We start from the raw sequence: 27964 nt of genomic DNA on the forward strand, positions 1-27964 counted from the left end.
GAAACGAACCCCAAGTTTGGAGTGGGGCTTGTGCTGCCCTCGCCGCTGAGCCCTGCGCTTCCTTCCTTTCGGATGGGGGAAATAAAGCCGCCTGGCTTTGATTAAAGCGTTGGCCTGATGTCTTTCGTGGTCTGTTTCAGGGGAAAAAAAAAAAAAGAAAGTGAGTTCTTCCAACTAAAACTAGCGAGGCATCTGTTGAACGTGAGAGATGAACAGGCTTGGTTTGGTCTGCTGTAATTTAACAGCTATTTGGTGAACCCCCTCCAAATCTCAGGGGTTCAGTGCTGCATCGACTCCTCAGGGGTTCAGTGGGTCTGGGAGAGCCCCGGTGAGGGGACCCTTAACGCTGTTCCTCCAGTTTGTGTTCCCCGGCAGGTAGACTACGGTTCCAAATTTCTACTATAATTGTCCCCCTTTTTTTTTTTTTTTTTTTCAGGACACGCTGTAAAACTGAGTTAATTCCCTTCTTGCGTGTGCTACGGTGATGGGGGGGGGGAGGCTCAGCGCTGTGGGTAAACACCCGGGTCCTCGGAGGTGCCGGAGTCTTGGAAAAATGGATTTTTATTTGAGAATGATTATAAATTACAAACAGGACAATTTATTCTACCGAAATACTGTTGTGTGTACTCACAGAGACGACTCTTGCGTGCTTGATCAACAAGATTAAAATAGCTTGGAAGGGGACTACTTAACTCAAAAGCCAATTAGCCAGATGCTACTGTACAGCGGGAATTACGCTCCAGCCGGGCGTGCGGCGGCGGCTGGGGACAGCCCACCGTGCCCGCGGCCCCGAGCCGCCGGGGCAAAATCCCTCCCAAGGAACGGATTTGTCGATTCTTCAGAACTCGGGATTTCTCAGCAAAAGCGTCTTCCATAGACTAATAAAAAAAAAATAAATATCCAGACAAATTTCTCGCTGTTTATCTTCCTTCCCTTCAAATAGGGAGCTATCGAGTTCCCAAAGTTTGCTGAAATAATCCGTCTAGACGGAGCGAGAATAGCGCGGCAAGCTGACGCCGCGGGGGGGGGGGGATTTAGAAGTCATTTCTTTTTGGACTTGCCGCCTGTAAAATTTGAAATGTTTTCCTTCTTTCCAAATGAGATGGACTAGGTGGATATTTGTGCGTTTGGCGATAATGTGTGTTTCCAGTGGGCTTAGGAAAAGTTTTCTGTCGCGGGCTGAACGCTGGCGGCTCTGGGAGGAGTTTGGTTGCTCTGTCCGTAAGGGGAGGGAGTTGGGTTTCTGTGGGTTATATCGCTCCCCCGTTGATTCTGTTATATCTACAATATTTTATTTTAATCCTGCAGGTAGATTTCTTGACGTTTTTGTATCGATGCTTTACTGTTTCCATAGACACGTACGCGCTGCATAAGCTGTATATTGCCCTCATCTGAAGGAGCTCGCCGCCTGTAACGAGTTTATTTGAACTCGTGTTAACCTTTGCTATTTTACCAGTCTTGAAATTTCCACTTGGGTTTTAAAAACGCGTGTGTGTTTTACAGCCCCCTCGCGCCGCTCTGTTTGAGGTTCCCTGCTAATTACCGCCTTGAAATTTCCAGCCCATCTGCCGGCAGAGCCGCTGAGCGAAAGGCCGGTGGCGCGGCAGCCTGAACCCCGACTCCGGCATGAACCGGAGCTGCTTGTGACTGTCTGGCTCTAGATTCTCACCACGGGGCGTATCGCCTGAAATATTAATTGCATCATCAAGGAGTAAAGATTTGCCATTTTATACCCGTCAGTTATATCAGTGGGGTTTTGTTGCCGGTCCATTATTTTATTACTTTTGTACTCGGAATTTAGCTTGCCAAAGAGTAATTCAGAACCTGCTGTCTGTTGTTTGTTTTCCCCCCAAGACTTAATTACTGTTTATTTTTCTCCTTTGAAGTGGATAAAACTATATTTCTTGGGTGATAAGATGTAGTGTTTTTCAGGCTTTTTGAGATTTCCTGATAACTTCTTTGCTGGCAACTTTTGGGTTTTTTACAGCCTGTTTCTAGACACTGTCTGGATGAAGTGTTCCCGCAGTTATTTGCTTTGCGGGGACGTACATGCAGAGGCAGTTTTGAAGTGTTCCTTTGTTTCACGAATTAAGTTTGAGTCGACGTGGGGGAGTTCACGTAAAGTACTCTCAAGCGCGATGTGACGGGCGTTTGTCAGTACCTGTGTGTTTCCGCGCTCCCTCCGGATTAAAGCGTGCTCGTCTTTATTTAAAAAATGAAATTATAAAGACAACTCTAAAGCACAATAGTGGGGGTTTTGTTTTGTTGGTTTGTTTTTTAAAACTCTGAGCGATATATATACAGAAGGCGTTTAGCTCTGGTGTCATAGGTCAGTGCGTGAGCGCTCGCCTTCTCCGCAACCCGACGTTATCTGAAAATCTCAGGAGGTGCCGGCGGTTCCCGGCAGCTGGACGGCTGCGCTGCCTGCGGAGCGTTTCCTGGTCTGGACACAAAAGCAGGCAGGCAGGGAAGTGAAACTTGGGTGTAATCGTGCAAACCAAATCACATCGGCCGCGCCGACACGGCCGGCGGAGCTCAGAGCTCGACCTGCCGGCAGTCTCCAGGCGTCGAGCTCGGGGGCCGCTCGCATCCCGACGCGGCAGCTTAATCCCTCGCTAAATTCTCCGGCTTCTGTATTTTTGAGCAGAGTCTCAAATGCCGCAATTTTTACGAGGTGGTATTTAGTGCCTCGAGGCATCAAACCGAATGAAGGCGTTTAACGGGGAGAGCTGAAGGCGGCGAGGCAGGAGTTTGTAACCACCCCTCGTGTCGGGACTCACTTCACAGGTAAAAAAATTCTTTTGCAGTCTTTTTTTTTTGCGCAGACAGCGAGTGGTGGCTGTCCCAGGTTTAGATTGCTGGGGTCACTGGTTAGAAATAAGTTTTGAACTCCGGTGTAGCTAATAAAGGAAAATTCTAATGATAGGAATCGTCTATTTTTAAATCAAAACAGTCTCGTTAGGACCCTGTCGATGACCCCTGGGGCCGTGTCGCCGTTCCTGCGTTGCAGGAGCGTTGCTGTGTTCCTTAGACACGTAAACCATATCCCTAAAAATAATCCTGGTCACTGGGGTGGATGGGAATTGAACTCCTAATTATTTCTGGAGCAAATTAGATGCGTGTTTCTCAATGCTGTCATTTCATTTTTTGAGAGCGTGTGGGTTTTGCTAAAACATACGAGGTCTCCTGACGTTTACTGCAATATTTTGCCCCTTTGGTTACCTGCGTTTTACATATTGAAATGGCGATTTTTGTGTTTTTCCTGCTCCGTTGTGAATACGGCTTCGAGGTTTTGTAACGGGGGCCGGATCCCTCCGTGGGGTGAGGCGGGTTTGCCGTGGCAGAGAGGTCTCTATTGTTTCCTTACCTTGTGTGTCCTGTTGTTCTTTGTTTAACCTGTCATCCGACTTGATGTGGTGCCTGCCGCCCCTGCCCTCCCCGGCTCCTGAAATCAGGGGCGCCGCCGGGAGCACAAGGAAACCGCACAGATGTAATGCCACACGGAGCTGCCCCTGCGCCGCCTCGCTGGGGGAGGTTTGCCTTCCGTGCTCCGTCGAAATAAGCATTTAAAATTGTATGCTTTTGGGGGCAGGCAGCACAGCGAATTCCCTGGGATGCTGGTGGCGGTAACGCACGAGAGGTTTTAGAGTTCGCGCTGTTGTGAGCATTGAGGAACCACGCTCTCGGCCCACTGTGTCTGATGGCTCTTGCGGCCGTAAACGCTGGCGTTTGTGTAAATGTTGTTTTTTTGGTTTTTTTTTTATGGTGGGTTCTAAACCTCCCTGATTCTACCGCTTGCATGCTTAAGTGACGGTGTCTTACAGTAGCTGTGAATGAAGCCTGTTGAAACTGTACCAACTCTGTAGGGCTCTTGTTGCTTTATATTTAATGTTGTTCCTTTTTTTTCCTGGCTAGTTGTTTCACCACACTTTTAAACAAAATAGAAATTTTACTCTTCAAAAGCACAAGCAAGACCTCTCTGACAAGCCGGGAGGCGCAGGGTCTGCCTTGGCTAGTCCAGCAGCAATTTTCTTACTTCCTTTCTGTTTTTTTGTGTTTTTTTTTCTTTTTCTTCTTTCATTTTCAGAACCCGAAAAGACCGATACCAACCGCTGCAGCCAGGCTTCGTGACAAGAACTTGCTTTTCCGAGGAAGGAGCTGTAGTGCTCTGCTGGCCTGTCAGCAGATTTCTGACAACTCCAGACCCCGTTTGCCCTTGCAGCTGGGATTTTGCCATCCCAAACCAGCGAGCTGCCGCTTCCCGCGCTGATACAAGGCGGTGTGCGAATTGCAGCTGCCAGCTGCGTTGCTCAAGGGCGAGGACTCTCTTATTTCCCCCCCCTCCTGTATCGCTCGACATCAGAGCGAACACGCGGAGATGTCTAAAAAGCAAAATACAAAAGGTAAGATGCGTGTGAACGTGATATAATCAAATGCCAATAAACAGCACTATCGATTCCAAAGTTATCAATTAGGAAAGGGGTTAATTGCTTTTGCTATACTCCTTTCAAGGCTGCTGCTGTCACTTGACAGCTTATTGTCACTATCTTAGTGACATCGTATAACCTGTTGGGTTTTGTGACATTTTTAGTAGCATTTCAGTTGTCCAGCTGGACAGTTCTGATCTCGGGAGTTCCTGTATAATGGTAATATTGCATCGCTTTCACGGCCCGACAACAGGAGGAAAAAAAAAAAAAAAATACCGTTTAGTAGTTGGAAGAGTTACAGAGCCAAACTTTTGTGTTTTCCTTCCCCTGGCTGGGTATGGGCGGGATGAACCTGAGCGGGGCCCGGCTCTCCCGTGGGATTAACTCTACCAAAACCCGGTCGTGTTCCCGGGCAGCCCCTGGCCACCCTCTCGAGTGCCCCGCGGACACCAGGGGTTCGGGGCAGGCTTCGGGCTTGGAGCTGCTTGTCCTGCCTGTGGCAACCGCTTGCCAGGAATCCAGTTATGAAACAAGCTGTGGAATCGAGGTGGGATAGCTCCGCTCAGGTCGTCGCCTCTTGGCGATGGGATTCAAACCAGACCTATTTAGATCTTTTTCCTTCGATAGGTGCAGAAGGGCGACGAGCGCGTTTGCAAGAAGCTTTTTTCCCTTGCTTTGTCTTCAAATGCCCGGGCTGGTTTTCCTTTTTCTGCCGTCGCATGTTAAGTGGCAAAGCTGTTCTGGCGTCGAGCAGCTGATTTCGGGGAGGGATCTTATTTGTAGTGTGTGAAACATTAATTCCAAAGTGGGGGGGAGGGAGAAGGAGGGCTGAGGGTTATGGTTTTCTTTTTATTTGAGCGGACTACTAATTAATAATTTAAGGCGAATGGGTTTGACAATTCATGTCCTCTACCTCAAGAGAAGCGCTTTTGTTCTCTGTAGATTTATTTATTTTTTTTCCTAGCAGCTTTGGCATAAAACGGTGTCTACCTGCGGAGCCCAGCCGTCCTTTGACAGCTAGATCCATACATGATTCAAAGCAATTAGCGACAGTTATGGAAATTATTGTATAGGATAATTTTTGAGTGATTTTTAAAATGCTGTCTTTGTATCTGTGCTCTTGGAAGCCTCAGTACAAGTCATTAAGAAATCACCTTCTCTCTGATGCTGCAAACGGCGCCTGGCGGTCGTCGGTGCTGAGTAGATGTGGAGAGAAAAACACACCTTGAAACGGCAGCAGAGAATTAACGGGTCTAGGGAGGGGAACGGCGTGAGAAATCTGTAGGGGACGACTGGGGAAACCGCGGGAAGCGGTTCCTCTGAGGGACTGGGGGGTTTGGCGAAAACCGGCCCAACTCCTGCCGTCGATGGTGTTCGGCAGAGTGTGTCATGGGGAGAACGTGCCGGGAAGCACTGGCGTGGGTCGGGTTCCTAAAGAAAAGTAAAGGGATCTTGGCCATAAATATTTGACACCGAGCAGGAATGCAGAGTAGGCTTTAATCCGCTCTGCCACCGGGGATATAAAATACGCCCTGCTTTGTTAAGCAGGCTGATGGCCAGTCCGCGCTGCAGTGCGATGTGGACAGGAGGGAAGGGGAGAGTTAAAGCTGCAGACTCCTCCGGCGGTGCCCTGTCCTGTTTGGACTGTGATTGAATTTTCAATTACTACTTTTCTGCTGCTCTAGAATGTTAATGTGGTCAACAAATATTTTTCCAGTCCTCCGTAAAGGCCTGTACCTTGGCCAGGTAAGGGATGTCTTCTCAGTTTCTCTCTCTTTCTGAAAGCAAAACAAAACCTCTTTGCAGGGTAACAAAGGGCTGCTGAGAAGTGTTGAGAGAGAGGGGACGAGACAGACCTATTTTTAATAACGCGGCCGCTCCGAAACCGAATGGGAAGCCCACCTGTTCCTTCCTAGAAGTGCCACAGAACAGAGCGAACATCTGAGCTGTGCAGAAGGGTATTTTTAAGTCTTGCGAAAATGTATATGCAAAGTTTGGGCACAGAATCATGTTCTGCTCCTGAATATTGCTGGCTGTAAGTGAGTCTTCACTCCAAAGATCTGTGCTGAGGAGAAAACCCCTCAATCTCTAAACCCAGGGTGTCATCATCCCCATTCAAGGTCTGAGTGTGTGCACCCGCCCGTCGGTCCGTACTGGGTTATACTGCATGGCGCGTTTCAGCTTGAGTATATTCTGTAAGGGACAATTTAGAAACTGGAAGTAAAGGTAGTGTCAGGGATGCAGATCTCAAATAAACTCTTCCCCAGAGTCCAGTAGGTTTGGTGGTTTGCTGCTCTCGGAAGTGATCTTGGATTCTTGGTGCTTGTGGCTTTCCCCCCGCGCGAAGCATGTGCTCTCCCCCTCATCTCCCTTCTGACTCGATTAATTGATTTGAGTGAAAGCAGCCACCAGGCTCAGGAATAACTGGTGACCCCAAGATACAAAGCAATCACATAAATCTTGTTTCCATCGGACGTCGGCCACGGTTTTAGGCGTGCCGAGTTCCTGAATAAAGCAGCGCTCGGGTTCCTACTCATGCGGATGCATCAAGGAGCCATTTCAGTTGATGGAAAACTGTCCGATGTGAATTTCGTAAAGGTGAAAGGTCTTTGGTATCAGCCGCTGGGAAGGGAGTGGTGTTAAGCAGCAGGGAGCCTGCACATCACAAAAAACGCAAACGTGAGAGAAATGTCGTTTTCGGCTCCTATTTTGTTTAACGGCGCATCAGTCCAGCGGAAGATGCCGCTCTGCAGCAGCCAGGCTGGGCTGGTTGGGGTGGTCGGGAGCTGTTTGCTAACTTCTGGTGGGATGGGCGAACGGGGGGATGGGGGGGTTACACTGCGGGGCAGCACTTGCTGTGAGTTACGTTGAAAATGCACAAAGGCGAATATTGGACCTGTGTTCTGTAACCCGATAAATCAAACCCCGGCTTGCGAGGGGGCTCGGGTGCGGTACGGGGACGCAGGCGATGGCAGGAATTCACGGGGACTTCAGCTGCGTCGCTCCGCAGGGTGCGACGCTCTGGAAGTGCACGGGTTTAATTTAATTTTTCATTTTTTATGCGTAGCTGGAAATTAGATGGGCGGGGGAAGACAGTGCCGTGCAGTTCAAATTACTGTAATGGCTCTTTGGCTTCGCTGCCTCAGCTCCGCTGGAAGCCGATTGCCTTCCTTCGCTCTCCTGTGTCCGAAGCAGAAGGCGGAGTGCAGGTTAAAACTCCGGCCGTGGCCGGGAAATGGCAACGCGCCCACCACGGCTGGACCGGGCCGGTGGCACCGCGGGGACCACGAGACCTGCGCCCCAAGTGCGTCCCCTGCCCCTGGGAAGCGGGACGGGAGAGCTGCCTCCGGATGAGTCCCTTTGCCTTTGGGGCAGAAATACCCAGTTTTAGTAGCACAACATTGGGTTTATTTTAATTGATTTTCAAGAAGTAGATTTTTATTCCACGTTTAATTTCTTGTTTTCTTCCACTCTTCCAAGCCCTGGGATGAGTATGGCGTTACATTGGAGGGTAACCCACGTTAACACAGGGGCTGACTCTTCCGCCGCCAGCCAGCTCAGCAGATCCTTCTGAGGTCCCCTATCTGGAAGGTTTAATTTGCTCACCTCAGAACGAGTTCTTCAAATCGTGAGTCCCTCTCTTGCCTGCGTGGCCTTATTCTATCTGAAACACAGCACATTTTTCTTTTTTGAAATTACACCCTGGTCAACCTACGTCGGGTTTGGACCGAGGAGGCCGCGGGGGCTGCTTGGCCCCTTGAAACCTGATTGAGAAAATAAGCAAGAAAGTGGCGTTTCTTGTTGAGAGGAGACTCTGAATTGCAGCTGCCGGCTCCGTGCGCCGGCTGTGCGCTGCAGGAATATCGCAGGGCTGTCCTTGGGGCATTAAAATAGTTTCCGCAACAGCTGATCGAGGTACCAAACCCCGACTTCGAATGCGCCCAGGGACAGAAATTGAGCGAGAACAGCGTAGTGACCCCGCAGACCTGCTCACGTATCTTAACGGGCTTTGGGGAAGGGAGGGCTTGGGGTGGCGCGTGGTTGTGATGTTCTTCCCCTCGGATCGTGGTGAAAGTTGATGTTTCTGTGTGGTTTTTTCTGATATCAATGAAATGTTGTCTCGACAGCAGCAAACCCAGAAATATTGATTTGAATCCCAGTTTAGTCCTTACTTCTGTCGAATTCACGAGGAGAGAGCTTAGCATTGGTGCCTCTGTTGCCTGTTAGCGAGAACTGTTCTTACAGGGGAAAAAATAGCAGTATGTGTTGATGGAATTTGTAAGGAAAAGCACGACAGGAGAGGTGGGGAACGCAGCCTGTGGGGGTCTGTTCGCTGCGAGGGCAGTGCCCGACGCCCTGGGAGCTGCGCGACCACCGAAAGCGCCCACAGACGCAATCCCTTCTGTAGCACCTTTTTCAGAAATCCTGATGGTGGTGTGTGTTTTGTTTGGTTTGTTTTCTTTTTTTTTTTTTTTTAAGGTATTTTGGTATGACTGCAAGCACAGACCGAGAATAATGATATTCTGGCTTCTTTCCTCTGCCCTGGGAAGATGCATTAATTCCTGTCCAGTCACCTCTGCAGTCCTGGGCACGGCCGTCTCCCGATCCTCGCGACGCGGAGACTGCTGAAGATGCTTGTAATTAGAGCAAATTGGAGCTGCTCTGAGCGAGCAGCGAGGTGCCATTTCTTTAAGAGCTTTTTATTTCACATTAGCCCAGGTCTCCCGCGCTATCCCTGGGAGAGCCGGCACGGCTACCGGTGACCTGAAAAGCCACAGAGTCTATAAATGTTTCAGGGTTTAACTTAATCTCGACTGTATAGCACTTGAGGCGCGTGTGCTGTCCGGTTCCCCAAAGCGCCTGCGGATGTCCTGGCTGGCGCAGGAGGGGGAACCTGATGTTTGGAGGAGGATTTTTTTTTTTATTTTCATACGCTGTTTTACTGTGCAAACTCCCCCTGAGTGGGTGCGGCGGGGATGAAGCGGTGGCTGGCCTCGGAGGAGCTACGTGTAATCCCGCTGTACGCTTTGGGACAGCGTGCTCGGTGAGGCTGGCTGGGACGAAGTCTGCGTGGCTCTCAGGCCGGTGCTTTGATTTCTTTTCCGTGTCTCCTTGCGAAATGACTGCCTGCCGTGGCTCAGACGCGAGCCGGGACTCGGCTTGGCTTGACCCGGGGGCTTGAGGGGGGAAATAGTGGCCCCTGTTGAGGTGTCGGGTGTGAAGTTGTTTTATTTCACGTGTCCCAGGAAGCAGAGCAGGCATTTGTCAGGTCTGTAGTTTTAATTCTTGCACGTGTTTCGTACAGAAAGGACTAATTAGCGGAGTTACGGGAGGAGCAGGTTGATATTTGGTAGGGTGGATTCTTCCTGGCATCGTTAGTGGTTCTGTTTAAGAGATCCTGTGTTTTTAGTCCAATAAATAGCACTGAAACACAAAAGTAAATGATTTGGGATGAATGATTTCTTGCCACCTCGTTTTTCTGGAGGATGCAGTTATGAACAGAGAAGCAATTAAGGCCGTTGGCGGCGTCTCTGGGGTTTATCGCATCAAATCAACAGGGTAGCGCTGCATGGTGTGTGTTTTAATGCAACAGAGATCAGTCCGAGCGTCTGACTGACTCGTCATGTCAGACATGACATGCATAGTCTGAGCCCTGGCTTTGGGAAGGAGCTTTCCTTTCCCACGAGGTTGTTAATTCGAGAATCTTGAAGCCGCTGGTGGCCGCCAGACTTGTGTCCACGTGGGCGTGAGCATTTTAAATTCTGTCCCTTCTCGCAAATACCCACCGTCGCAAGAGACCTGAGCGCCAGCAGCCCTTTTAATGATGCTCGGGAGTGCTCAAGGGCAATATCAAATGTATACGGCGTAGTCTCCGTTGCATAATTTTTGCATGATAAACACTTTAACACCAGGAGGACTCAGGTCATAGCGAAGCGGCTGGAAGCTGGAGAGGCGGCCGGGAGCGAGGTGCCGATGAGCTGAGTCCCCTGTAAGACCAAGCACAAACTGGGATGTGGGAAAGGGATGGGATTGAGCAGCTGAAAATGTGCTGCATGGGGGAGCTGAACTTCATCTTTCCTGGCACCTGGGCCCTCGGTGGCTGCTCTGCGATGAAGATTTTGAAAAAAGATTGCTAATTCTCACTCGGTGATGAGAGTCTGAAAGCCATTTACAAGATTAAGGACTAGAAAGTTGGTAGCTTGAACTTCTGTGAGCTTGGGAAAGTTGAGAAAATCTTGCTCATGGGGCTGAAGCGGGTGAGGACGGCGCGAGGAAGAATTTAACCGTTCATCTGTAGCCTTAATAAGAGGCTGACCTTTCCATCATGTTCACAATTCTGTCACTGTATTTGGAGGCATCTCAGTTTAAATGCTACATCAATGTCTGGGAACTGCAGAAGTCAATGGTGTGTCTCAAAATCGCGTACGAGTTATTTAGAGGAGGTGAGGGAAAGAACATGAATCAGCAGCTCGGAATATCAGCTGAGCTAAAGCAGAAAGGGCAGTGACCGAGTGAGCGTCCCCGCAGGGCACCCTGACCTGCTCGAAGTGTCCCTTCCTCCAGGCGGTCCCTGAAGCCACCGGGCAGCGGCGGCTTTAGGAACCCACCTGAGAAGTTCTGCAGAAGAACCGGTGTCATGCGCTGCCCTGGCGCCGTGCTGGGCTCAAGGCATCGAGTGCCCTCCTTGGGGGGTCTGGAGATCTGCTGGAGGTTTTGTGAACTCATAGAATGGTTTAGGTCAGAAGGGACCTTGAAGACCATCTCGTTCCACCCCCCTGCCCTGGGCAGGGCCACCTGCCCCCAGCCCAGGTTGCCCCAAGCCCCGTCCAACCCGCCTTGACCACCTCCAGGGATGGGGCAGCCACAGCTCCTCGGGGCACCCTGCGCCAGGGGCTCACCGCCCTTAAAGTGAAAAATTTCTTCCTAATATTTAATCTAAGCCTACCCTCTTCCAGTTTAAAGCCGTTCCCCCTCGTCCTCCCCAGCAAAGGGCTGGTGATGCAGAGCAGGAACGCTTAAAACCTCTGGGGCCACGCCGTCGGCTGCTGCCCAGGGACACGTGTCCTTCCCGAGCCCAAATGTGGCTAAAATACTGATTTGAAGTACGTTCTGTCATAGTAAAACACATCCATGAACAGCTTTTCCTTAGCAAACCTGAAATTTAGCCCACTCACACCTTTAGCAGGCAAATGGAGGGTGAATTTGTGATACCAGGCGCTTGTAAGGATCTCTCGGTGAGATGGCGGGGCCTGCAGATTTATGTGACCTTTGCTCGCTGGCAGGGAGCGAACCCGTTGGTGGTGGCTGTCTCAATTATGGGTCTCTTTTGGAACATCGAAGCATTACCTTGGAGATCATAGCTGGCAGGGAACACAAGCTGCTGGATCTTCAAACCCATTTATCAGTCTGCTTGCCATTTGTATCTCCAGGTGGAGGAAATTGTTAACCACGCTGCTCGAAGGCTTTAGCGCATTTCTTAACTCTTTATTGCTGGGCTGGGTGAAGGATTAATGTGGAAGCGAAGGAGCGGGACTGGGCTGGCCTGCTTCGGCGACCTGCTCTTTCGCACCAGCCCTCCTGGGGCTTGTGTTTTTGTGGCTTGCGGTTTTGATCTGCGCTTGGTTGGTTGGTTGAAGCTGACCCAGAGCTGAGGAGTGAATCGGCTCCTTGAGTTCGGTGGGGGGCACTGGCAAACCGCGTTCTGCTGGGGTTACCCGGCTGAACAGGGTCCGGCCCTTACGCCAGGCTGGGATAGCAGCCGTTGTACTCTCAGCAGCTACTAACCCTCTGCCCACCACCATATGACGGAATTAGCCAGCGAACACCGTACGTTTGTAGGATTTCAATTTTCTCCTTGGCAGAGGAGCAGCGCGGAGCTGACCTCTTGCTTCGTATCTTTCTAACTGTCTCTCGGTGCCTGGTGTTCAGAAGAGAGCTTCCCTCTCCTTTGTCTTCACAGATCCGTCTGGGTTTATTTTTGATGTGCAGTCCAATACTGTGATGGCCCAAGGAGGAACCTTTGAAAACATGAAGGAGAAGGTAAATGTGTCTTCTGAGACTTTAACTCGCCACGTGCCAGGGAAGAGCTCGTGAGCTCTGTATCTTCGTCTCCTCTCTGGGATGAAATATGTTTCTGTCCGGGAGCTAACTGCAGCTCTGTCAAAAGCAAAATTTTATTCAGGCTAAATCGTCCTGGCACATTAAAGTTTTATAAGGAGGCCATCGGTTACGGTTTTTAGACTGCTTGCGGAAGGGTTGCTGCAGGCTCCCCGTGGGGCAAAGCCCGTGGTTGACATGTTCCCCTGTTTTCTCCCCCCTAGATCAGCGCGGTGCGTGCAATAGTCCCCAACAGGAGCAACAATGAGATTGTCCTCGTGCTGCAGCATTTTGACAACTGCGTGGACAAAACAGTGCAGGCGTTTATGGAAGGTAACCGCGGCTGGTTCGGTGGTGGGGTTTGCGGCTTCGTAACCCGGATGCACCGTGTTTATGGACCTGCTGCAGCAGCAGCAGCAGGAGCCTTTGCGCAGAAAGCGCTGTGTGCAGCGGGTACGCCAGGCAGCGGAAGCTCCTGTGGCTTCTCAGCGTATCCAAGTCTGGGCTCTGTCCGTAAAGATAACTAACGGATGAGTCTCTTCCCAAGTTTTAGTTGGTGCGTGTCGAACTAGGGGTCAAGGCAGAGATAAGCATTTGATAGCCCTTTAGATAAAGGAGGTTTGATACTCGATTACAGAAACTCTTGTTCATGTGTACAAAATGGGAATGTCTTCAGCTTCGATAGGTGCTGTGTGTACTTTGAAACCTGCCTGGCAAATCCTCTCTTGGGTCTGCCTGACACGCTGCGTTGCGTTAGATGGATTTTCTGACCTTGGAAAAAAACAGGCTGTTGCTGGTGACAGTGCCTGTCGCTTTGCAGCTCTTATTTCTGCACTGGCCGTTGCCGAGAGCCGCGCTTTGCCTCTGGCCTGCAGAAGGTATGACAGCTACTCCTCAGGCTGGGGGCATCCTGACACGCTCAGCGTCTCTGCGGAGAGAAAGCTGGCAGATATCTGACCTGAACGCAACCTTCGAGTTAGAACACGCTCCAGCAGGGTTCCAAGTACCCAAACCTTTAGTATGACAGAGCCAGAGAGAAGGTTGTTTTGGTTTTTTTTTCTTTATTTTTTCCTGGAAAGAGCTGGCACTGCGTTGTCAGGGAGTAGTCCTGTTCAGCAGTGTTCCCAAAGCAAAAATGAAACCGATCCTTTTATTACACCAACTCAGAGATTTGAAACTCAGCTGCAGGAGGTGTTTCAGCTGGCTCCAGTATGGAGGCGCGTCCACGTGACTGGGAAGGAACTGGACTGGATGCCGTGTCCACTGCTCATCTCTGCATTTCATTTCAGGCAATGCCAGTGAAGTGCTGAAAGAATGGACTGTAACAGGCAAAAAAAAGGTAACACTTTCTAAATATGCTTTGTTAAGGCATTTATCTTTTTATTTCGAGGATTTAGGCTACAGAGAATGGTACACATTCCTCACGATTTACATGGGAAAAGAAACCGAAGAGCAAAGGTGTATGTCGGTGTTAGCAGAGCTGGTGCACCGAGATAATCGCTGGGCTCACGGGTGCCTCGCTGTTCGGGGCAATGATTTACACGGTAACTTCGGTGCAAGTTGTAAATAACATCATCTCACCACATTTGCATTTAATTTAGCTGTCAGACACGTCGTGTCGAATGTAGCATCTGCAAAAAAAGGTTCTAGACTTTCTGCCCTTGCAGTTGCTTTTATTCTGCTGACCCTCTGCAGGACCCCGAATCCACACGCGCAGCCCCACACCGAAGTAAATCTTTATCAGGTCCATTTATTTCAACAGAGCTCTGTAATTCACTGTTGAGATAGTCACGCTGTTCCATTTTTCATCGCTAACCTTTGGAGCTGAACAGTTGCGTTTAATGCTGAGCTCTGTGGAAATATATGTCTCTGTCACATAAGCTTTCTCGAGTGTTTTGCCTGGTTCTTTGCTCAGGCCTCTGTGAAAGGGTTAAATAAAGATTTGCAAAGTTTCAGTACTTGATATTATAATATCTAAATCCACCAGGACAAGAATAAAATCATAATTATTCAAAAGGGCTCCTTTGAATACGTGAAAAGCACCAGGGTGAAATGGAGAGGAGGGGGAAGAATGTGACTGAATGGCCCTGTGCGGGGAAATGAGGGAAGTTTTAGCCGCGCCAGGTCTGGCAGAGCACCCGGGAAGCGGCGCCTCGGCAGTGAGCGCCCCCAGCAGCGACCCGGCTGGTGCGGTGGGTTACAGCCGCAAACCTCTCTGGTGCTTCCCATCAGTTCTCCAGCCTTCACCCGACAGCCGTTGCTCTCGTTGGCACACCGTGCGAGAGGATAATGTATTTGCGCCTCGTTAATGCCACTATATCTGTCCTCATTGTTGAATAAATCCCTCCTACTGTTAATAGGATCAACAGCCAGGCTGGCTCAAAAAGCACTTAATTCGGCCACTTTCAGCCAGTAAGCATAAGCTTGATTTTCCCTTCAGGAATTAAGCTTAACGTGTTTTGTTTTGTGTGGTTTTTTTTTTCCCTTTGTGGTGCGGGTACCTAATCCTTAGAACAAGAAGAAGAAAACCAAACCGAAACCGCAAGCTGAATCGAGCCCTGGCCTCCCAGACCCCGGTAAATTGGTGTCCACTGAAGAGGAGCAGTCGGCAAACTCGGAGAAGGGTGGAATTAACGGTTTCCATGTCAACGGCTGTGCCCACGACACGGAGTCTGTGGACTCGCTCAGTGAAGGTTTGGATGCACTTTCAATTGATGCCAGGGAGCTGGAGGATTGCGAGTCTGCTGCACCAGACATGCCTGATAGAACAGGTTAGTCTCTGTAAAGCAGCGCAGGAGATGGGCCCCGAGCGCTTAAAAAGCAGAGGAGCTGCCTCCTGCTCGGTTTTGGGTCAGCTTTAAATACGGCTTTGTTTGGATGATGGCTCTTCAGGGAAGGGCAGCTCGCCTTGACTTCTGTTTTGGGGTTTTTGGGTTTTTTTTTTTTTTGCTTGTTGTGGTAAAGAGGCGGTCAGCGTTCTGCTGTCCTCTTCGTGTTCCCCTTTAAACGAGTGTGCTTTTCTACAGCAGTGCCTGAACTAGAGAACGGAATAGCAGACTTTGACACAAAATCGCTCATCATGCATCCTTCCCAGAGCCCTTCGTCTCTTAGACAGCGGCCTGAGCAGAGGAGCGCTAGCAGGTCTCTGTCCAGATCAGCAGCCAGCAATTCAACTCCCGCCTCCCTCTCCGTAACGCGGCTGGAAGATGCTCCGCTCTCACCTGCAAACAAGAAGCTGGGTAAGGCCCTGAGGGTCTGCGCGCTCTCCCGTGTCGGAGCAGGTTGCTGCTGGCCAAATTCTCACCGCCTCTTCTGCCGTGTCACTGACAGACGCAGCGGTGAGGCGTACTGGACTTTGATTTTAATGCAAGCTAACACGCTTCTTATTATCTGGCCAGTAACTTGCACTCCACTCCTCCTCTCCCCTGCGCGCAGCGGGAATCTTGACAGCAGTTTAGATGCAGTGCCTGGAGCAGCGAACCCATATGTGTGAGAGAAGCTGGGGAGGAAGCAGCCGGTCTCGCTGCATACGTTTAGCCCATTCTTCTGTGTGCTCCGTCACAGAGCCTTTAGGTTGTTTCTCATCTTTTGTGAGAATTTGTCGGAAGGCCAGAAGTTCGGCCCAGCCCTGTTACAAGAAGTGACAGCCTCCGTCTACGGGATTTATTCCCCCCCCCCTCCCCCCCTCCTTCTTTTGTGTGCTTTCTCCACAGCTGAGTTCTTAGGGTAACAAGTGGGGACAGAGACCCCGGTGGTGACGGCGGTTGTTACGCTTAGGGAGATGAGGTGGTGGTAGCTCACCTCCTCGCTGCGTGGGAGAGCTGTAATGAACGGTTGTTAATGTAGCTTGGCAGGGGGCAACCGCTCCGGAGAGCCGGGGCGAGGCGGTGTGTCCCACTGGTGAGCTCGGACACGGCGTCTAACCAGTCCTTTCAGCTTGAGGAAACAGCCTTAATTTTAGTTTGCAAGATAATTCCCTTCCCCAGGCAAACACTCACTTCGTATCATTTAGCGATACGGAGTGTCGGTCGTTGGAGCAGACCACGTTTCGCTTGTCTCCGGTCCCGAGCACAAAAGCAACTCAGAGATGCATCTGATTTCTCTTGTCTAATTGAAAACGTGGAGGGACATCCCTGCCCGTCGAAGGAAATTCTACCGGCCCTGGGAAAACTTTCCCCAAAAAGAAAATCTCTTAAACTGTCCCTGCTGAACCTGGTGCCTTTGTAATGGGGAAGGGAAAGAAAAATTTAAAACCAAGCGGCGAATAGTTTTAAAATAAGAGGGAAAGCCATCTTTAGATTTATCCCTGCTGGGAGGATTTCGCAGCGTGATTGACGTGGCTGTTTGAGTTCACTCTGTCTCTTGGTAGGTTCTAATATTGAAAAATCAGTGAAGGATCTCCAGCGCTGCACCGTTTCGCTGGCTCGGTACCGGGTGGTGGTGAAGGAGGAAATGGATGCTTCCATTAAGAAGATGAAGCAGGTCTTTGCTGAGCTGCAGAGTAGGTAAGTTAAACATAGGGAGGGATCCAGGCGTTAAGGATTAAGACCAATACATTTGGAGTAAGACTTCAGCTTTCCAGTCGGGTTAACGACATGCTCGTGTTTGCCGTACCACCCAAGCACTGTTCTTCAGCGTCTGGGAGGTCAGCGTCTTGTAAACTGGAGTCTGAAGTCCCGCGCTGTGCGGTTTTTAGGAGCCCGTGTCTGCGGGCAGCTTCGCAGGGCCTGCGTTGGGGCTGTCGTCCCACACGTGCGGTGGGATGTTCACGCGCCGCTTCGGTGTGTCCCTCGGGGTCTTTGCCAAACTGTGGCTCCGTGTCTGTACAAGACGGACCTAAAGTCATTTCAGACGCTGATAATGTGAGGAACTCGCCAGGTGACATACTGAGCCAGGTACAAATGTTGGCTGTGTGGAAGGGGAACTGTTGGGAGCTCAGGGTGCGGTAGTATGTGCCTTTTAGAAACAAACATTCATATTTGATATCTTCAAATTATCATAAACCTTAACGTGGACTGGAAGAGAGGGATCCTTTTGAAGGTATAAGTACACATCAAAGATCATCCTGCACAGCGTTGCTTCCCCCGTTTTAAGCCAAGCTTTTAATACTGTGCATGATGTTCCCAGCGAGTGTAATCGGGTCTTTTTTTAATGAACGTCTTTATTGGTTTGAATAAGTGCTTTAAGACGATACTCCGAAAGGCCTAACATCAGGAACGCTTGCCGTCTTGGCTGATTGAATCCATTACTAAGAAATTGTTCTTCTTGGTTACACAAATACGGTTGTTTTTGGTGAAGAAATATTCATAAGAAACTGCACAGAGAGTACTCACTCCAGGCAAGGAGAAACGTTTGACAAGGAACTAAAATGCTGCTATCGCATCGGAGGACTGAAGTAGATATTTGGCAGACGTGCAAATCTGTGTCAAAAGCTGTCTGTGTCTGAAAACTGCGTGTGGCCTCCGAGGCCAGCGTGGTGAGCGGTGGCGGCGGAGGGAGCTGCGCGCTGAAGCCTTTCGGCAAATTCGGTTGTTCGGGACAGACTTTTTCTTGTGCCCGCACTTGCGTTGAACTTTGCCACTGGGAAGCTCTCTCCCGAAGGCAGTGGAACGCTGTCCCGCACTTAAATTCACCGTGTGCTAAAAATACTGACGAAGATGTTTATAGATGACTTTTAGACTTACCTGAGGACACTAGAGCAAGCGGCGGGGCAGGGCTCCGGGTGCCCGTGCGCCCTGACCTGCCGTTTCGTGGAGCTCCCGGCACCTCCCGTCTTTGGGAAAAGCTGCGGTGTAAGAGGGATTTACCTTCTCAATAGCTGAGGGAGCTGTAGCCCAAACCCACGTTTGTTTTTATGAATATAATTTCTTACTTTGTTAGTGGCTTTGTCTACTGAGTCAATACTGATACTGATTCAATATTATCACTGTTTACAGTGGGGTTCTGTTGTTTAGTTTTTTGTCTGCCCCTCTGTACAGTTACAACATCTGTAAAAAATCTCTCCCCGGTATGGAAAATGTCATTCTTTTGGCTAACGTGTCTGGTTCCGTATAAGTAATTCCTCGCCCTTTGACTTACGTTATCATCCATAAAACGCTTGCGTCACGTTCGGAAAGGGTAAAGGCTCAAGTCCAGTCCCGCAGCATTGCTCCGATAAGCCCAGCGGCAGCGGGTGAAGCAGGACATGCAGTTCCGTGAGCGGGGAGGAGAGTGCCTGCCTGGAACGGGGCCACCGGGAACCTCCTTCGGCAAATGCCGAGTGAAGGAGCTGCCCAGCAGGATGCCGGGTCCGCACAGTCGATAAGCGTTGACTCCACTGAAAGAGATTCACTTTCCTTTTCCCGAAAGTGATGCAGCTGCCGGTGACCTGAGGTGTAAATCGTACCTTCACATATTTTTTTTGTTGGTTTTTTTTTGTTTGTTTGTTTGTTTTTCCAACTCCCTTTGTGACCCAGAGAATAATTAGTGTATTTTTAAATCCTATGGCGCAGGGCAGGATGCAATAGTTAAACCCTCTTGCTGAATTGCCTCCCCAGCTGGCCTTCTACCGAAGGAGAACCTGGTTTAAAAGCAGGTGTGTTCAACTGAAATAGGATATTTAAGTAGCAAAGCTTGGACTGGTGTAACTCGTGCCTCAGGGCTGCCCATCGCGTGTCCTTATAACCAGTGAGGCTTCCTAGAGTTCTTCACCTTCTCTTGTTCGACAGCGTGTGCTGATATTAGACCTGTGGTCTGCCGGTAGGTGAGGGTGAGGAAGGAGACTAATGCCGGGGCTGTGCCTGGCAGATACCTGAGATCCGTCTTCTTTGAGTGGCAGATGTAGCAGCAGCTGCTTTGGCTTCCTTTTTGGAGAGGATTTGCTCCTCTGGGCTGGAGATGATCAGGTAGCCTGAACTGGGGAATCCTGATAGTCCTAAATTCCCTGAATATTTTGCTATCCACTGACAGGGAAAGTAGCACATCGCGGGGGGGGGGGGGGGAACCACCCCGAGCCGTTGTGCGTGGTGTGGGTAAGATCAACTTAAGCAGCGCGTGCTGCGGTGGGTGTGAGTCAGGGTTTGAGGTTTCTCGCTGCGGAGATCGCCGCTGCGTGCCCCGTGCTGCGGATCGCCCTTGCTTCCTGGTGGCGGAGCGGCCAGGCGCGCTTCCAGCCGCCTTCCACCGCGGTCAGTCTTTGAGATCGTTTGTGTTTCAGCCCCAAGGAAAACTGACCCCAAACCCTCAGCGTGCTTGTGCAAACGGCCGCTGTCTTCCACGAACAGACAGCGTCTTGCAGGCGCTGCTCGGCCGAGCTGAGAGCATCTCTCCTAATGGCTGGGTCTCAACTGAGGATTCGGTGTCATTTCATCTCCAGCAGTTGCTGGTTTATCTGCTTCCCCTTTTTCTTCCTTGCGCACTTCTTAAATGTCCTTTCTTAAGGCCCGGTCCGTCTGGCGGGGGCAGATGCGCTCTCCATCCTGCGTGGGAACCCAGGACAGAGCAGTCGAGAAAGGCAGGCGTGTTTCCGAACGCATCCGGCAGAAGGAATTGGGTTAGTTTGAGGAGAAGCCGTGCAAGATGGAGAAGCAGTGGGGTCTGATCCGAGTCGCTCATCACGTGAACCTCAGGCGAAGCCGCTTGACCTCTGTCCCTCAGCCAGCCCAGCTGTAAAATTGGGTAAAGGACTCCAGCTGAGCTCTGCTGAGTAAATGAAATTACGGAGAGACGCAAGCTGCGATCTGTGCCAAGGTGCGTGCGTGTGTGCCTGCAGCCTGGCGGAAAAAAGCCCAAAACGACCCGTATAAAGCGGGTGTTGGCTGTGCGGGCGCTGGGCGGGTGCCTGTGTGTTCAGGGAGGAGGCACTGGGGTAAGGTAAGGTGTAGCACAACCGAGTTCTGCGGCACGGGGAGCTGCAAGGCTGTTCCCACACTTGAATTAATCATTAAGGCCGCATTCCGACCCGTATCTCTCCGAGATCCAGGGGGATTCCTGCTGCTGACGTGGCTCTGGGCAGAAGGCAGCCGGGGTATCTGCCTTCACCCTGCCCGTCGGTGTTGGGGAGCCAGGTTGAGCCGCTCTGGGGATGGCTGGAAATAAGGTGAAGTCTTATTAGCGCAGCTTTTGACACGCGTTGTTGTATTTGCGCAGTTGGGCTGAGAGTGCCTGACCTGGATCAGGCCCCTGCTGTGCTACGAGCAGAAACAATTCCTGCCCTGAAAAGGCAGATGGACAGAGCGATAAATCAACAGAAGAAGCCAAATGTCAAAGCTGCTGTTCAGAGGGAATTGTTTAAATTGATCTTGCCTCAGCCTTCTCTGACATGCAGAGGAGCGGGAGCGGTGGTTTGAGTTTGCATTTCAGATGCTCTGTGGTTTCCCTTTCAGTCGGTCGCTAAAATAAATATTCTTCCCATTTTCAAGCAAACCTTTCTCGCTAAAAAAAAAAACGTGCGGTCGCTGTGGAAGGGCTGACCCTGTGTGCCGCTGGTATCTCCGAGTACCGTTTAGTGTCTGTGCTGCGGGTATCGTACAGCCGCCGTGCGAGAGGAAGACTTCTGCTTGTACATTTAGAAAGCAGAAACTGAAATGAGCCCTATTAATAGGTTGGGTGTTGAATGCGTTCGCGCCGCTGGCAGCAGCCGAGCGAAGGTGAGCCGCAGCAGCGCAGGGCTGAGGGCGTTGGAGGCGTAGCTTCGAGGGAAGCACAAAAGAAGCGTTTGCAGGGAGGGTGTCTGCAAGGGGCTGGATTCCTCACGGCGAAAAACAGAGCTGCCACCGGTACTTGCCCCTGTCCGGAATGGGAGGACTGGTATTTCCCCTCCTGCTTCCACTGTAACTGGATGTGCACGTCTCCAGGGGCAAGAGCCCTCTTTGCACGGCCTGTGAGCAGCAGTTATGGGAAGGTTGCTGGGTGCTTCGCCTTACCGGAGGGTGCTCCATAGACTGAAGTTGCTAAATTTGGCCCGGCAGTAGCTGTGCGGTTCTGCTTGCGTAAAGGCTGCCACCGTGATGCCCCGGGGGAATTGCGGTCTCATGGCAACAGACACACTCGAGGCACCGTTTGAGCCTCCTGGCGAGTGGAGATGCTTCGCTGTGACCCACTCGGGTGTTCCCTCCACGGTCAAAAAGTCTTCAGACTGTAAGAGAGTCACGGATTGTCGACCTGCGTGGCTGCGGGTGACCCGCTGGCTGCGTGGTGGCGACAGGCAGGAGGACGTGTCCCCGTACCCACCGCACCGTGCGGAAGGGTACGCACGCTCTCCCGTGGGTCCTGCAGCCCTGCGGGGATCAGCAGGGTGCGCGTCTCCTGAGAGGCAGCATAGAGAGCCCGAATCCGTGTTTCTGGGTTGGCGGGCCGATTTGTTAGGATTAAATAAGCTGATGAGGGCATCAGAGCGAAGCATTGCTTCACACACAGCCTGGCACCTGAGGGGCTGCCTTGGAGGGGACGGCTGCCCCAACGCCTGGCGTCCCACCCGCTCCGGCCATCGTAGATCCTCGTCCTGCCCCGCTGCTCACTCGTTCTGTATTTTGAGTGACTCTTTCAAACGTTGTGCCCTAGTTTTCTTTGGCAATAAAGTCCAGCGGCGTGCAGCTTCCCCCCCCCCGCCACCACAGCTACCGTTCCCTCTCCCCTTGCCAAGGTGGCTCCGACTTTTATCGGGGTAAGGTGACCATGTACCCAGCGGGTTGGGAACGCTGCGCCGTGCTCTGCGGTGACCCGAGCCTTGAGCCCGTCCAACGCCAGCACAGCCTGCGCACAACTCCTCAGCTCCCAGAACAAAAGCCGGGTGCGCGGCGCAGCGTGACGGGCTCCTGCCGCCATCTGCCGGTCTCTCCCCGCTGGCCGGCGCGCCTGCAAACCCGCCCGACCCTCTTCTTGCAGTAAGATTTTGCTGTCCTCTTTGTTGCTAAATCTCTTCCCTTTCTCTGTATTTCCCCCCCAGCCTTATGGATCGCGAGGTGGCGTTGCTGGCCGAAATGGACAAAGTGAAAGCAGAAGCGAGTAAGACTCTGTCTTTTTACCGAGTGCCCGCCTGAAGAGCCGTAGGTGTTGCCGCACTCCTCAGACACAGCCCCCCTAAAGCAGATTCCTGGGATTTACCTCCCGTCCACATTGTACCCAGACAGAACTTGCCCTGTGGCTTGTAGTTAGCCGTATATGTTGTGACTGGATTATGTTTGCTGCCTGACACGGTTGACACCAATTGTCCTCTTTGAGGCCACTGCTCTCTGCCCTCGTTAGAGGATGGAGATGTAAACTGCACTCTTCTGTTCCCGAAAATCTCAGCATTCCTGGGCAGGGCGTGGGAATTGACCCACGGGGACCCTCACACCCGCAGCACTGAGCGCCACTGTTTAAGTCGTCACAGAACCGTAGAATGGCAGGTTGGAAGGGACTGCGGGGATCATCTAATCCAACCTTTCTTAGAAGGGAAAGACACAGACTTGTTGGAGCAGGACCAGAGGAGCATTACAAAGATGCTGGGAGGGCTGGAGCCCCTCTGCTGGGAGAGGTGGGGGGGTCAGCCTGGAGAAGAGAAGGCTCCGGGGAGACCTCAGAGCCCCTTCCAGTGCCTAAAGGGGCCCCGGGAGAGCTGGGGAGGGACTCTGGGTCAGGGAGTGGAGCCGTGGGATGAGGGGGAATGGTTTTAAACTGGAAGAGGGGAGATTTAGATGAGATATTGGGAAGAAACTCTTGACTGTGGGGGCGGTGAGCCCCTGGCGCAGGGTGCCCCGAGAAGCTGTGGCTGCCCCATCCCTGGAGGGGTTCAAGGCCGGGTTGGACGGGGCTGGGAGCAACCTGGGCTGGGGGGAGGTGTCCCTGCCCAGGGCAGGGGGTGGAATGAGATGGTCTTCAACATCCCTTCCAACCCAAACCCTTCTGTGATTCTATGAAAAACGCGGGGTTTAGGGTTAGCGAGGAAGCGGTTCGCCTGGGGAGAGCAGCAAAGCTTCCGCCGACGCTGTGTGCGGTGCCCCTCGTGGACTCAGCTCACAGCTCAGGTTTGGGCCATGTGTGGAGATGCAAACGGCCGTGGGAGGGGGCGGCGGGGGCCGCTGTGCAGCTGGCACCGCGCTGTCTGCCGGGACACGGGGGAACCTGTCGTTTACCAATAAGGTGCTGCGCGCCGGGGCCGGGGTTGTTTAACGCTGCGTCGGTGCGGAGGCTGCCTAAGCCGCGGTCTGTTTTGCAGTGGAAATTCTGGTCGGCCGCCAGAAGAAGGCAGAAGCCCTGAAGAAGATGACTGATGTGGCGGTGCGAATGTCGGAGGAGCAGCTGGTCGAGCTCAGAGCCGACATAAAGGTGAGCTCTTCGCTTTGCTTCTCTCTCATCCAGCCTGGTCCTAATCTAATCCCACCCAAAAGCGGTGTTGCAGGAATTAGGCAGTCATCTAGCCCCTGGTGGGAATTGTGCGGGTGCCACCTCAGCAGGGCCCGGCCCTCGGTTCCTGCTCGAAGAAGACGAGTCGCCCATCTGCTGAGTAAATTAAGGGGTTTATTTCCCCGACACGCAGAGCAGCTCGAGCTGGTGCCTCCGAGGAGGGACCCCTACCCCAGATTGCGCCCCCCCATTGTACCCCATCCCCAAGTCCAACTCCTCAATTCTGGTCGGTGATCTCCTGGTTTCTTACTGGTTTTCTTGGTCACCAGGCTTGGCCACCTTCTGGAGTTACCTCGTTCTCTTGGAATTGTTTCCTTGATCTTTATCCTCATCATTCCGCTCGTATCTCCTGGATTCGGCGAGTTCTGTGTTCGCAGCGTTAGTTTTATCAGAAAGTTCACTCTCGGTCGGCTCTCGTGGCCTGAGGCTTCAGCTTCCAGCGCTAAGCAAGGCTGTGAACCCAAACCGGACTCAACGGGGGGACGCTTTTTTGTCACCTTCCGGGTTTCCGACACTCCTGAATGCAATTTTGTGTCATGTGCGGGTCTTCTCTTGCGTCTGTCATTCCTGAATTCACTGCCAGCGCTGTGCAGGCTGCTGTCCGCAGCCACGCCGCGGGATTCGGGACACCTTAACGTGAAATACTTGGTTTGTAAAATACTGACTTGAGCCCACAACCGATGGGCCAAACATTAACCCCGGTGTGTGCAGCACAACTTCCCGCCCTCGCAAACCGGCAGAGCGTGGGGAAGGCAGCGGGGCCGCGGCTTTGAGCTCAGAGCGGTTGTGAAAACCTCCCGCTGGCGCGGGCCGACCTCTGCCATTCCCCCGAAGCGGGGAGCGCCCGCCTGCTGCGCCCGAGTGACTTTCCTATTCCGTAAAACCCTTCTCCTCTCCAGCGCCCCAGCTCCTGCCACGAGAGGTCAGCACAAAGTTGCATCAATTAAACTCTGGTTTTGAAAACTATAACTGCTCCCCCCGACCGCCGCAGGATTAGTGCAGCTCAGAAACCTGTGAGCTTTGCCGCAGACCCTGTCTAGTTCCGTGGATGGCAGCCGGGCGGCGTGGGGCTGCCGTGGGGCTGCGTTAACCTGCGTCTTGGCTGCTGCAGCCTGGGGAAGGCTCTGTGCGTATGGGTGGAAATCGCACTGAAAAAAAAAAAAGTGTATTTTTTGTTTCCGTAAGTCGTAGCCGTCCGCCTTCTCACTGAGACTTGTTTTCTTCAAGCAGTACCCAACTGGGATACCCCTTCCGGGGCCGAAGCGGGAGGCTGTTGCCTCCGTTTTCTGTCCCTGTGCGCAGACTGAATTAACATGTGCGTTTTGCCTTTTCTGTGAAGCACTTTGTGAGCGAACGGAAGTACGATGAGGACCTGGGCCGGGTGGCGCGCTTCACCTGCGACCTCGACGCGCTGAAGAAGAGCATCGCCTCCTTCGGCCAAGGTGAGCCGGGCGGGAGGCGGGGAGGAGCCGAGGTGTCCGTCACCCCTTTGCTAGCCTTGCTGTCACCAAAACCCTTCGCCTGTGTCCCAAAACTTGATAGAGGCGGGACTGGGAGGGGTCTGGTTGGGGCGCGTTGTTTCTGCTCAGCAGTGGCGAGAGGAACCAGCCCTCCCCTTGCAGCGGACGCTCCTCCCGTGGCACGGGGGCGGTCTGTGCCCATTTCAGTCGCTGTCCAGCGCTGGTCCCAGTTAGCCAAACCCTTCGTTACCATTTGCACAACCAAAGCTTCATCCTGCCAGACAAAGCTCCGTTGTCCCTTGGAGCCTTTGGCTCCAGCCAAGAGCCGCCTCCACCCCAGCAGTACTGTAGCCAGCGGGGTCCGGAGGCTGGAGGGCAAGAGGTCTGGGTCCCGTCTGCAGAACACTCATTTTTGGGGTATTTCTCTTCCAGTTTCCCACCCAAAGAACAGCTACTCCACCCGATCGCGGTGCAGCTCCGTCACAGCCGCGTCCCTGAGCAGTCCCAGCGAGACCTCTTCTCCCTCTGCCCCTGCCTGTGCCTCTGCCTCCGCCGCCAGCCTTACCACCGCCGGCAAGAAGCCCTCGTCCTCAGCGGAGGTGTCCGTGGGGAACGCCGGCGGCCGCCCTCCACAGCCTTCCCGAGAGGTAACCGCACCGTGACACTGCGGGGAAACTTGCTCCGTGTTTGTGGGTCCTCTCCCGGTTCCTGGGCTGGATTCCCTCCCTGCCCTTTGCTGCCAGGACTTGCGCAGGGCTGGGCAGCGGCGGGGGCATGGAATGACAGAAGGGTGGTTTTGGTTGGAAGGGACCTTAAAGATTGAATTCCACCCCCTGCCCTGGGCAGGGACACCTCCCCCCAGCCCAGGTCGCTCCCAGCCCCGTCCAACCCGGCCTTGAACCCCTCCAGGGATGGGGCAGCCACAGCTCCTCGGGGCACCCTGCGCCAGGGGCTCACCGCCCCCACAGGGAAGAATTTCTTCCTCACATCTCATCTCAGTCTCCCCTCTGTCAGTGTAAAACCGTTCCCCCTCGTCCCACGGCTGCCCCCCCTGACCCAGAGTCCCCCTCCAGCTCTCCTTGAGCCCCTTTAGGCACTGGAAGGCCTCAATAAGGTCTCCCTGGAGCCTTCTCCTCTCCAGGCTGACCCCCCCCCCTCTCCCAGCCTGTCCTCCCAGCAGAGGGGCTCCAGCCCTCCCAGCATCTCCGGGGCCTCCTCTGGCCCCGCTCCAACAGCTCCGTGTCCTTCTGCTGTGGGGACCCCCCTGAGCCGGGTGAAGGACACATGAAAGCCGCGGAGCGCAGCCTTGATGGTCCTGTTCCAGAGCAGAGTTTGGGGGTTTTGTTTCTCCGCTTCCCCCATCCCCATCAGGAACGAGGGGTGGGGGTGCGTAGGGGGCTCGCAGCCCCCGGCCCATCCTCACTCCCCCCCTCTTCTGTTTCAGCCTTTCCAGGGGACCAGGAGACCAGGAGCGGGGTCCAGGTCCCAGGGCCAGCGCCACATCGGCCCCCCGACTCCCGGGCGCTTCAACACCACCAACCGACAGAGGAACGGGCCGGGCCAGGCCCACGGCAGGCGGCAAAGCTCCCCCCTGGCAGCCCCCGCCGGCAGTCCCGGCCAGATGCAGCGCACGGGTGCCGGCGGTGCCTCGGCGCAGCCGGGCCGGCACGGTCCCCCTCCCGCCGGCACAGAGACCAAGGGGCTCCCGCAGCGTAAGCCCCGGCCCAGCCGGCAGGAGGGAGCGAACTCCTGAGCCCCCCCGGCTCTGCCTCCTGCCACGCGTCCCGCGTGGAACCAGACTGTCGGGAGCTCCTAGCTAGGATACTAACGAAGGAAAGTTTACACTTCTCATTTTTTGTGCCATTGGGTTTTTTGGTTGGTTTTTTGTTTTTTGTTTTTTTTTTTTCCTCTTTTCCCTTCCTTTCCCCCTCAGCTCCGTCTGCTTTGTGTTCTTCTCCCGCCCGCGCTGCGCCCTCTGAGTGGGTTCGGGCCCCCCCCACGCTGCCGTCTCTTCTGCTCTTTTTTTTTTTTCTTTCCCCTCCAGAAATCGCCTTTCTGTGGGCAGTCGCCGGCAGCGCTGGCCAGAACTCGGCCCCCGAGGGTCTTTTCTTCTTCCTCGCCTTGGAGGAAGCGTCCGTGACAGCCCATCCCTCCTGCTGGCAGCGAGGATGATGAGTGCTGGGATGCGGGGCCTGGGGAGAGCTGGAGGGGGGAACTGTGGGGGTCCCCTCCCCTGGGGACGGGCAGGACTTTGCCCCACATCCCCTCCGGGGACCTGCACACTTTGTCCACACACTTTGCTCTTCTCTGGGCTTTATGTTGGGAGTCTCTTTCTTCTCTTCCCTTCCCCTCCTTGCCCGGCCTCCCCCCACTTCTCCAGCTCTTCTTCCTCCCTAAATTAAATTTAGAGCAATACCAATTAGCAGAGCTAATCCTAGGTGGGTACCGGGTGGAGATTGCGACAGTCATTATAGCTGTATGAATAAAGACGGTGTTCATGGTGGGTATCGCTGTCTGTGCCTTGCTGCCACCAGTAAATCATCGACTCACAGACTGGTTTGGGTCACGAGGGACCTTAAAGGCCCCCCAGTGCCACCCCCTGTCCCGGGTTGCCCC

The 27964-nt window shown here is 52.9% G+C and overlaps 1 protein-coding gene across 1 annotated transcript; it reads left to right on the forward strand.

Moving 5' to 3' along the window:
* Positions 1-4378: 4378 nt before the first annotated feature.
* On the forward strand, positions 4379-27964 carry SPATS2 (spermatogenesis associated serine rich 2; the record flags this gene model as incomplete). Its single annotated transcript, XM_082496486.1, has 12 exons — positions 4379-4403; positions 12388-12467; positions 12749-12857; positions 13814-13863; positions 15037-15295; positions 15551-15763; positions 16894-17029; positions 22450-22508; positions 23701-23810; positions 25228-25330; positions 25781-25995; positions 26793-27964. 12 exons carry the CDS (start codon positions 4379-4381, stop codon positions 27099-27101), a joined length of 1668 nt encoding a protein of 555 aa, XP_082352612.1. The 3' UTR covers positions 27102-27964.

The sequence above is a fragment of the Vanellus vanellus genome (genome assembly GCF_965231255.1).
Source record: "Vanellus vanellus genome assembly, chromosome: 28".
NCBI lineage: Eukaryota > Metazoa > Chordata > Aves > Charadriiformes > Charadriidae > Vanellus > Vanellus vanellus.